Genomic DNA, 10,000 nt, shown 5'->3' on the forward strand with positions numbered 1-10,000 from the left:
GGCCCGGGGGGGCCCGGGGGGCACTCGAGGGGCGGGGCGAAGACGCGGAGGAAATGCCCGGGGAGGAGGGGGCCCCACAAACCCTCGGGAATGCCCACAGTGTACAGACACCTCAGATGCCGTGGCCCGCCCTGGGCGCGCTCTAAACGCAACGCGATACTCCTCCCAACAGCTCGCTGCTGCTGCTGCAGGCAGCTACCTGCTGCTGCTGCTGCTGCTGCTGGCTTGCTGCGGCTGGCGCTGGTCAGCCACAGCGAGCTGCAGCTAGCTGTGGCTAGCTGTGGCTAGCTGCAGCTAGCTACTTGACATAGTATATGTGCAAATTTTAAGTCCAGACACAGGAAGGGCGGGGGCCCCTTAGTGCGGAGGCCCTGCTGCTGCTCCCGCAGGAGACTCTCCTTTGTCTCTATTGCTCACAATTTATAAGACCCGAGCAGCAAACTTCCTTGTCCAACTTTAGCTGCTGCAGCAGCAGCTGCTGCTGCACCTGCTGCTGCCCCACAGCCCCTCGCGTCCGCTGCCACGGCGCCTCGTATACGCAACTCTAGGGTTTACGGTTCAGGGTTTAGGGTTTCGAGTTGCGCAGAGGCTAGCCTGACCCGACCAGCAGCCGAGTGCGATCAGTTCAGGTGCTTCTGCTGCTTGCTGCTGTTGCTGCTGCTGCTGCTGCTGCATAGGGAAGCAGCAGGAAGCCCCACATTTCTCTGTGAACTTGGGTGGTATGTCCAGCCTACAGCTGCTCAAGTGCCGCATCTAGACAAGCATAGCTACGCAGTATTGGGCAGCAGCAGAAACAGCAGCAGCAGTAGCAACAGCAGCAGCACCAACAGCTGCTGCCGCGGCGGCTGCTGCAGTCGGTGCAGCAACGTCAACAGCGGAAGCAAGAGCAGCGGCAACAGCAACAAAACTGTCGTTGAGTGCCTGCATGCGTGCAAAATGCAGACAAGTAAACAGTAACAATAACAAGGGCCACAATAGAAGGAGCAGCAGCAACAGCAGCAGCAGCTAGAGCGGTCCCGGCGGCCGTACGCCGGCGCCGGGTGGCAGCAAGTGTTAACTCGGTTTTTTAGTGATAAAACTGATAAAGTAAGCAGCAAAAAAATAGAATTTCAATTTAATTTAGAAAATAATAACGTATTTCTGGCTAATTCGTGAGATTACTGCGTGAAAAGGGGCTGCAGCCAGCCAGCGAGCAGCCCCAGAGTCACCTCAGCCTAGCAGCGGCAGCAGCAGCAGCAGCAGCAGCAGCAGCGGGAGAAGCAGCCACCGCAGCAACTGCAGACAAAAAGCGAAGCCAGTTGTGGGATCGCTTTGAGGGCTACGGTAGGCACATTTGCTGCTGCGGTGTATGTACACCTGGCTCATTTCAGCCGCTCTTTTTATGCGGCGGGCGCAGCGCTCGCTAGCAGCAGCAGCAGCAGCAGCAGCAGCAGCAAGGCCAACGTAGTGCCGACTTTTTAATTCACCTAGTGCTCTCGGAAGCTGCAGGGCAAGTTCCCTCTTAGCTGCTGCATCTTTCACCTCTGGCTTTGCCTTCGGCCTCAGCAGCCAAACATAGGACTTAAATAAAATAAATTGAAAAAGAAAGCGAAATAATAAAATAAATTTAAAAAGAATAAAACAATTATTTCAAACAACACTGCTCTGCCCAGCCAGCTCGAGCCAAGCGAGCCTGCAGTGATGATGCTGCTGCTGCTCTGCAGTGGCAATGGTGAGCGCCGCAGCCAGCACATCCGCAAGGGCTGCTGCTGCTGCTGCTGCCGCAGCAGCAGCACGTGCCGTAGCTGCAGCGGCAGCACCACGTGCTGTAGCAGCAGCGGCAGCAGCAGCAGCAGCAGGACGTACTGTAGCAGCAACAGCTGCAGTAGGCCACACTAGTGGCATTAAAAGTCGCGAAACAGAAGGAGAGAACCACTTGGCAGCGTCCTGGCTGGCGACCCATGAACTCTGCTGCTGTCTCTGCTGCTGCTGCTGCTGCTGCTGCTGCTGCTTAGGAGACAGGCACGCCAGAAGAAAGCGCAGCCTCCCAGGGCCCCTCAGCAAGCCCCCTTTGGCCAGGGGCCCAACGAATGGCCTCCGCCTTGGGAGAATTCCTTAAGGCGAGCCTTCTAGCTGCTGCTGCAGCTAGCTAGCTAGCTAGCTAGCTAGCTAGCTAGCTACTCAGCCATAGCTCGGCTAGCCAGATAGCTAGCTAGCTAGCAGAAGGGCAACTGGCCAGCTGGCTGCTTGGCTAGTTAGTCCCCTCTAGCACGACTGCCTAGCTAACTAGCTAGCTAGCTAGCTGGCTGGCTAGCCAAGTAGCTAGCTAGCCAACTGTGTAGCTAGCTAGCCACAAGCTTAAGTAGCTCGGCGAATGCTTCTCCCCAGCCCACAGCTTGCGCAGCTATTCTTGCTGCTAAGTCCCTGATTCTTACGCGACTGCTGCTGCTGTTGCTGCTGTTGGTTTGGTGCTGCTGCTGTTGGTTTCGGTGCTGCTGCTGCTGCTGCTGCTGCTGCTGTAGGCAGATAAGCTGTTGGGCGCAGTCGAAGAAGCTGAAGCCACTGCTTTTGTAGAAGACCTCTTGAGAGGTTTGCTGCTGCGCGCTGCAGCAATTCGCCCTCGCCCTGACACCCGCTGCAGCCTTTGCTCCCTCCCGCTGCCGGAGCAGCAGCTGCAGCTGCTGCAGCAACAGGAGGAGGCCCAGCAGCAGCAGCAGCAGCAGCAGGGCCTGGAGCAGCGGGAGCAGCAGCAGGAAGGCACGGGTGAAGAGCCGCAGCAGCAGCAGACACTCCTCCCTCTAAAAAGCAATGAGAGGCTTTGGCTTGACTTGGCACCGGCGGCGGCTTCCTTCCTCAGCACTAGCAGCAGCAGCAGAAGCAGCAGCCCCAGCAGCAGCAGCAGCAGCAGCAGCGAAGAGGACGCTGCTACGCTGCGGCTGCTGCTGCTGCGCCTCTCGTTCTCTAGAATGCTTCAAGAGGGAAGGACAGAACACTTCAGGCCCTGGTACCGCCGCATGCTTGCTGCAGCAAAAGCTGACGCCCTGCGGCAGCTGCAGCAGCAGCAGCAGGAGCAAAGACGCAAGCAGCTGCTGCTGCGGCGGCTCAGGGAGGAGAAGGAGCAGCAGCGCAGGAAGAGGCAGCTGCTGCTGCACCCGCCAGACCCGCCGCCCCACAGACACAGCCATCAGCACAGGCAGCAGCAGCTGCTGCTTCGACAGCAGCAGCAGCAGCAACGCAGATTCAAGGGAAGGCCTCGACACTCGTTAGAGGAAGCCCCTAGTCCTGCTGCTGCTGAAGACTCTTTTGCTTCTCAAGCTTCCGTTGCACTTAGTGTCTGTACGTGATTAGCTGCTGCTGCTGTCGCTGCTGCTGCTGCTGCTGTCGCCGCTGCCGCTGCTTGTGCTGCTGCAGCAAACAGGGCAACCTGGTACTCCCGCGCTGCGGCTCCCGCTGTCTGCAGCCTCAGGCTCCGAACCGTCTTCCTCGAGAAGAGCCTCAGCAGCAGCAATAGCAGCAGCAGCAGCAGCAGAAGCACAAGAGGTCCAGTGGAGCGTAGGTGAGCTGCAGCCGGCAGCAGCAGCAGCAGCAACAACAGCAACAACAGCAGCAGCAACGTCATGCGCAGTCGACAACGGAAACTCTACAGAAGCGGCCTCGCAGCTGGCCTCTCCAGAAGCAGCTGCTTCTGCTGCTGCTGCTGCTGCAGCTGGTGCACGGCGCAGCAGCAGCAGCAGCAGCAGCAGCAAGAACGGCAGCACTGGCAGCAGCAGCAAGAAAAACAACCGGAGCACTGTCGATAGCAACGGCAACAGCAGCGACAACAGGACCAGCAGCAGCAGCACCAACAACTGCAATACTGTCAGCAGCAGCAGCAAAGGCCTGCTTTCCTGCTGCGCACCCAGCAGCAGCAGCAGCAACCCCCGGGCTGCAGCAAAAGGCCTCCCCCCACTCCGCGGGGGCAATGCTTCGCTGCTCTGCCGGCAGCTGCTGCTGCAGCCGCTGCAGCGGCCTCTGGGGGGCCCCAGTGGGCCCTGCAGGACAACTGAGGCCACTGTGCAGCACATGCAGAGGTGGGTTGGCGAGCAGCAGCAGCAGCAGCGGCAGCAGCAGCAGCAGCAGCTGCACAAGACCCGGAGCACGGGTGGGGTGGCGACGCACGGCCGTCAAGGTATGCCCAAAGAGCAGCATCAGCAGCAAGAGCAGCAGCCCCAGCATGAGCATCAGCAGCAGCAAGAGCAGCTGCAGCAGCAACAGCAAGAGCTGCAGCAGCAAGAAGAGGAAGGAGCAGCAAGCTTGTCGCGGAGCTCTGAAGCTGCCTCAGCTGCTTCTGCAGCAGTGCAGCCAAGCTGCGAAGACCCAGCAACCGCAGCAGCAGCAGAAGGCGCTGAAGGCGCGCTGCGCGCGACAGGAGCCGCAGCAGCAGCAGCAGCAGCAGCAGCGGCAGCAGAGGAAGGAACAGCAACAGCAGCAACTTTGCTGCAGCGCATGCAAGCAGCAATTAAAGAAAACTGGAAGGGGGGGGAAGGCCCTTTCTCAATTTGCCTCACCACACCTTTGGCTCAAAGCACCCCCAAAATTCAGCCGCTGCTGCCGGAGCAGCTGCTGCTGCTGCAGCACGCACAGCCGGGCTGCAACACTGTTGCAGTAAGATATACCCTGGCTGCTGCAGCCAGCAGCAGCAGCAGCAGCAGCAGCCGCACTAGAAGCAGCTGCCTATCATGCTCTGTCTCGAGCGGATGTGGCAGCAAATTTCCATGTGATCAATTGCTGCTGCTGCTGCTGCTGTTGCTGCTGCCCTTGCTGCAGACACTCGAGGAGCAGCACCGAATCAAAGCCGCCCAGGCAGCGCAGGTGAACAGCCGGCGTCCAGTGTTTTGCTGCAGCAGCTGCTGCTGTTATTGCTCCTTCTGCTGCTGCTGCTGCTGCAGCGTTTTGCTGCTTGCTGCTGCACGCAGCCCGTAGCAGCCAGAATCCTCCGCTTAGTAGGATGGCTGGCTAGCTATTTGGCTGGCTAGCCAGCCAAATACTTAGCCAGCCAGCCGCTAGCTAGCTAGCCAAACACTTGGCTGGCCATGGCTAGCTAGCTGTTTGGCTGGCTAGCTAGCCAAATACTTAGCTAGCCAGCCGCTAGCTAGCTGACCGACTGGAGCAGGCTGCTAGCCCGCTAGCCGAAGTGAACAGTGCCCCAGTGCAGGGTGTCAGCTGCTGCTGCTGCTGCTGCTGCTTCTGCTATTTCTGCTGTAGCTATTGCTGCAGCTACTGCTGCTGATGTTGCTGCTGCTGTTGCTGCTGCTATTTCTGGCGCTGCTGCTGCAGTTACTGCTGCTGCAGTTGCTGTTGCTGCCGTCGCTGTTGCTACTTCTGCCGCTGCTCCTGTTGCTGCTGCTGTTGCTTCAGCTGGAGCGCCAGCGGGCCATTCAGGTCTTCCACGAGCGCCGGCTTGAAGAGCAAATAGAAATGGTGAAAGTGCTGCTGCAGCGGGAGCGGCAAAACTGCAGCGAGCTGCTGCTGAAGGAGAAAAGAAGAGAACAAAGGGGCCAGCTGCTGCGCCAGCAGCTGGCTGACTACCATCGCCAGAAGCAGCAGAAGCAGCCCCACAGAAGCAGCAGCAACAGCAACGCCAACAGCGGCGCAGGCAGCAGCAGCAACAGCAGAAGCAACATTGCTAATGGCGGCGGCAGCAGCAGCAAGACCAGCACCAACAGCAGCAGCAAGCGCAGCAACAACAGCAGCAGCAAGACACCCTCTTGACTCGCCATTCCACGCTACAAACCCCCACAGAAACGCTGGAAAAAATTTGCCGCTGCTGCTGCTGCTGCTGCTGCTGCTTCATGTCTGCTGCTCTCTGCCACCGCTGCCGCAGCAAATTAGCGCATGCGTGCAGCTGCTTTCGGGCACTGCTGTCTCAGTCTTGTTTGCTGCTTTAGTGAGAAAACACAACTAAATAAATATTTAAGAAATAAAAAGAACTTGACGGGCTCGGGGGCCTCCAGAGGTTTAGGGGGCCCCCAGAGGTTTAGGGGGCCCCCTAGACTCTACAATACCAATAGAGTAGGGGGGCCCCCAGCAGCTAGAAAACCCTAAGGGGCCCCTCAGAACCCAACAGGCTAGGGGGGCCCCCAAGAACAGTGGGGACCCCAAGAGAAGGGGTGCCCCCAAGAGCAGGGGGGCCCCCAAGAGAAAGGAGGCCCCAAAAAGGAGGGGGGCCCCCAAGAGAAGGGGGGCCCCCAAGAGAAGGGGGGGACCTTAAGAAGCGGCCGAAAGGAATTAACAGATTAAATGGGGGCCCCCCGAAGCTGGGGGCCCCCATAGGGTTTAAATAGTTGAGATAAGTTGTGTTGGGGCCTCCAGCTGCAGCAGAAGGCTGCCAGCCAGGAGAGGGGTTTGGCTTCAGCGCTGCAAACGAGAAGAGCAGCAAAAGCTGCAGCAGCAGCAACTTGCTGCAGCAACTTGCTGCAGCAGCAGCAACTTGCTGCTGCAGGCGACCTGCTTGTCTACGGCAAAAAGGTCAGCTTGTCCACTGCACCGCATTCTGCTACTGCTGCTAGCTACGCTGCTGCTGCTGCGGCGGCTACTGCTGCTGTTGTATGCCTGCATCAGCAGCAAGAATGGCAGCAGCTTCAGCTTTGCTGTTGCTGCAGTCACGAAGAGCCACAGGAGCCACGGTGTGTGTACAGCTGATAGCAGATGCAGCAGCAGCAAGAGAAGCTGCTGCGAAGCAGCAGCTACAGAACAAGAATTCAACCGCCAGCATGGCTGCCGTCGTGGTCGCTGCTGCTGCTGCTGCTGCTGCGGCTGCTGCTGCTGGTGCTGCTGCTGCTGCTGCCCTAGCGACTTTTGCTGCCAAGGCGAGTGCGCGCTAAAGCTGCCACCAGCGGGTCATGGTGCTGCAGCCGCACCATGGAGTCTCTTAGAGTCTGAAGAACAGCAGCAGCAACAGCACGAGCAGCAGCAGCAGCAGCATCCCGCAGCAGCATGGGCTATATCAGGCAGCAGCAACAGCTACGATAAATGGAGGCAGCAGCGTGGAGTAAACGGCAGCAGCAGCAACAGCAACAACAAATGACGCACAGCTGCAGCAGCAGCATCGGTTCCACTGCAGCAGCAGCATCGGTTTCGCAGCAGCAAACGCAACAAAAAGCGCCTCATCGGCAGCGTAAGGAGAGTAACAACTGCAGCAGCAGCAGCAGCAGCAGGTGCAGCAGCAGCAGCAGCAGCAATATATTCCCATCGAACCTTCAGCTGATCATCGGTGAAAGAGACGAGCGCAACGCTGTCAGCGGCGCAGCGCAGGAGCCGGCGGTGTGAGAAGCCAAATCTGCAGCAGCAGCAGCAGCAGCAGCAGCAGCAGCAATCAGCTAGGACTTTTGCTTTTCCATAGCTTCGGGTGTACAGACAGCTGCTGCATGGACTGAGTGAACCTCACGTGGCATAAGCGCTGATGGCTTTTGCAAGAAGGGCCCCCGGAGTTACGATTTGTTTGCTGCTGCTGCTGCTGCTGCTGCGGGCTTGCTGCAGCAGCGACAGCTGCTGCTGCTGCTGCTGCAGCAGCAGCAGGTGCGTCTGGTGCTGCTGCAGCACTGCGCACAAGTGGGGGGCCCCCGCCTCGAAGAGGCCCTGGTGGGAAATGCTGCAGCGGGCAAATGCCCCCAGCAAATGGCACCAAGACACAAAGTGATAGTAAGCAGCAGCAGACTTTGCTGCTGCTGCTGCTGCTGCTGCTGGCCTGCTGCAGCTGACGGCGGCCTGCAGCTTCGGCGGCAGCGCGAAGAACCGGCTGCTGCTCGCAGCAGCAGCGTCAGTGTCTGCTGCTGCTGCTGCTGCTGCTGCCGAGTCTGCGCAGTAATCTGCTGCTGCGAGCATGAAGCTGACGGACGGCACAGCAGCGCCGCCAGCAGCAGCAGCGTCCCCGCCGCCGGCGGCAGCAGCAGCAGCAGCAGCAGCAAAGGAGCAGCAAATGAGAGACAACTCCCCAAGAGAAAAAGACTGCAGATAAATGTGTGCTGCTCTTTCTGCTGCAGCAAATAGTCCCAAAGGATAAACCCGCATTTGCTTGAAGCTGTTGACAAGCAGAGACAGACACAAACCGATGTTTGCCACATCCACCTGCCACGCTGCTGCTGCTGCTGCTGCTGCTGCGGGCGCTGCTGCTGCTGCTGCTGAGGACGCCTGCTGCTGCCGCTGCGTCAGCAGCAACATGATCTCCGCCACATCGCTGCTGCGGCACACCGGCAGCGCCCTGACCCGGGACCTGCTGCTGCTGCTGCTGCTGCTGCTGATTGGCAGCTCAGTGTGCTGGCCAGCAGCAACGGCCTGCAGCAAAGACTCTGCTGCTGCTCCTAGCTCCCGCCAAAAGGCAGCATCGTGGAGCTGCCGCTGCAGCGCAAAGCGAGCAGCAGCAGCAGCAGCAGAAAGGTGGCATGCAGGAATCACTGGGCCACGGGTTGGGGCGCCTGCCGCTGCTGATGTTGCTGCTGCACCTGGTGTTGCTGCTGCAGCTCGTGTTCCTGCTTGTGGTTTTGCTGCTGCAGCTCGTGTTGCTGCTGCAGCTGATGCTGCTGCCGCAGACAAGGCGGCTGCTGCAGTTGAGCTGCAGCGCCGTTGGAGGGCAGCTGCTGCTGCGGCACCGCAAAGCGGCCCCACAGGAAGGCATATTCGTCTTCCTTGCTGCCGGCTTGCTGCAGCAGCAGCAGCTGCTGCAGGTGCTGCTGCTGCTGCGTGTGGCGCTTGAGCAACGGCACAGGCGGCTACTGAACGGGTGACCGCTGCTGCAGCGGCTGCAGCAGCGCGGCAGCGGGCACGTGCTGCTGCTGCTGCTGCCGCAGCTGCTGCTGCAGCTGCGGACTGCATTGGGGGACTTCCATTGAGGAGGGCACCGGGGGCCCCTGGAGGCCCTTCTCGAGCCTCCTGAATCCTACACTGCAGACCCTAAACTCCAAACCCTAAACCCTAAACCCTAAACCCTAAACACTCGCCCCGGGAAAGTAGGCGCCGTTCCTTGAGCCCTTTACCTTGAAAACTTCGATAGAATTTCCTGCCAAAGAAGCTAGCTGCTCCTAAACTGCAGCAGCAGCAGCAGCAGCAGCAGCAAGACACTACTTCACTGGCCCAGGGGCCCCTAGGGTCTTGGGGGGCCTCAGCTGCTGCTGCTGCTGCTGCTAGTGCTGCTGGCGCTTGACAGAGGTAAAGAAAAGGAAAAGAAATAGCTATTACGTTTGGGTTTACAGCAAACGTTTTTGCTGGAGCTTGTATAATCTAGCTGCAGCAGCAACTGCAGCCGCAGCAGCAGCAGCAGCAGCAGCGGCAGCCTCAGCAGGGGCCCCTAGGCGTTGTCACACTGGTGGCTCTGCTTACTCTTAGAGCAACAGTTGGGACTTGACCATATTCTTGGCTGAATCTATTATGTTTTTAAAACCTGCATTACATTTTTAAGGTACATTTTGGCTTGTGGAGCAGCAGCAACAGCAGCTGCAGCAGCAGCAGCAGCAACAGCAGTGCCGGCCCCGCAGCAATAGTTGCACGCCTTCGAATCTCGTTTTACCGCTGCCTCTGTGGCCTCAGCAGCAGCAGCCGCAGCAGCAGTAGCAATAGAACTTATTTTGCTGCCTTTGGGCTTTCCAGGTCTCCCCGAACTCCCCGCACCTACGAGGCAGCAGCATCGAGACGGCCTGGGCAGCGCAGCAGCAGCAGACCCTGCAGCAGCAGCAGCAGCAGCAGACAGTGTTTCTCCTGCAGCCAAAACTGCAGCGGCTCCGCAGCAGGTGCTGCAGCAGCAGGGTGGCCCTACCCAACCTTGGCAGCCCCCCTACATCCCCGACCAGCAGCAGCAGCAGCAGCAGCAGCAGCACGGGCTGCCTCCTCATCAGCAGCTCCTCTCCCCTCCGCACCTATAAAAAAAGGCGCATCACCCTGCTCCCGGTCCGAAGCCGCGCCCGCTCCACCAGCAGCAGCAGCAGCAACGCCAGCAGCAGCAGCAGCAGCAGCAGCAGCAATGGCGACTCCGCTGATTCCGGGGGAAGTG

At 59.3% G+C, this 10,000-nt stretch overlaps 3 protein-coding genes across 3 annotated transcripts in view; 2 read left to right on the top strand and 1 right to left on the bottom strand.

The window, feature by feature from the left end:
* Positions 1–1,708: 1,708 nt before the first annotated feature.
* Positions 1,709–5,730, top strand: ETH_00032575 (uncharacterized protein; the record flags this gene model as incomplete). The annotated part of the gene is made up of 4 exons (XM_013379424.1): positions 1,709–1,711; positions 2,502–3,315; positions 3,398–4,830; positions 5,377–5,730. The coding sequence occupies 4 exons, from the start codon at positions 1,709–1,711 to the stop codon at positions 5,728–5,730; spliced, it is 2,604 nt and encodes an 867-aa protein (XP_013234878.1).
* A 1,076-nt stretch (positions 5,731–6,806) lies between these two features.
* ETH_00032580 (uncharacterized protein) lies at positions 6,807–8,829 on the bottom strand (the record flags this gene model as incomplete). Its single annotated transcript, XM_013379425.1, has 3 exons — positions 6,807–6,896; positions 7,216–7,297; positions 7,406–8,829. 3 exons carry the CDS (start codon positions 8,827–8,829, stop codon positions 6,807–6,809), a joined length of 1,596 nt encoding a protein of 531 aa, XP_013234879.1.
* A 1,141-nt stretch (positions 8,830–9,970) lies between these two features.
* Positions 9,971–10,000, top strand: part of ETH_00032585 (uncharacterized protein) — a gene marked incomplete at both ends in the record, with an annotated part of 1,375 nt that continues 1,345 nt past the window's right edge. The window contains one exon of the mRNA XM_013379426.1: positions 9,971–10,000. This exon is cut by the window's right edge and continues 130 nt beyond it. Coding sequence (XP_013234880.1) covers positions 9,971–10,000 — 30 coding nt within the window.

Source organism: Eimeria tenella, genomic scaffold, assembly GCF_000499545.2.
Source record: "Eimeria tenella Houghton genomic scaffold, Eth_scaff299, whole genome shotgun sequence".
Taxonomy (NCBI): domain Eukaryota; phylum Apicomplexa; class Conoidasida; order Eucoccidiorida; family Eimeriidae; genus Eimeria; species Eimeria tenella.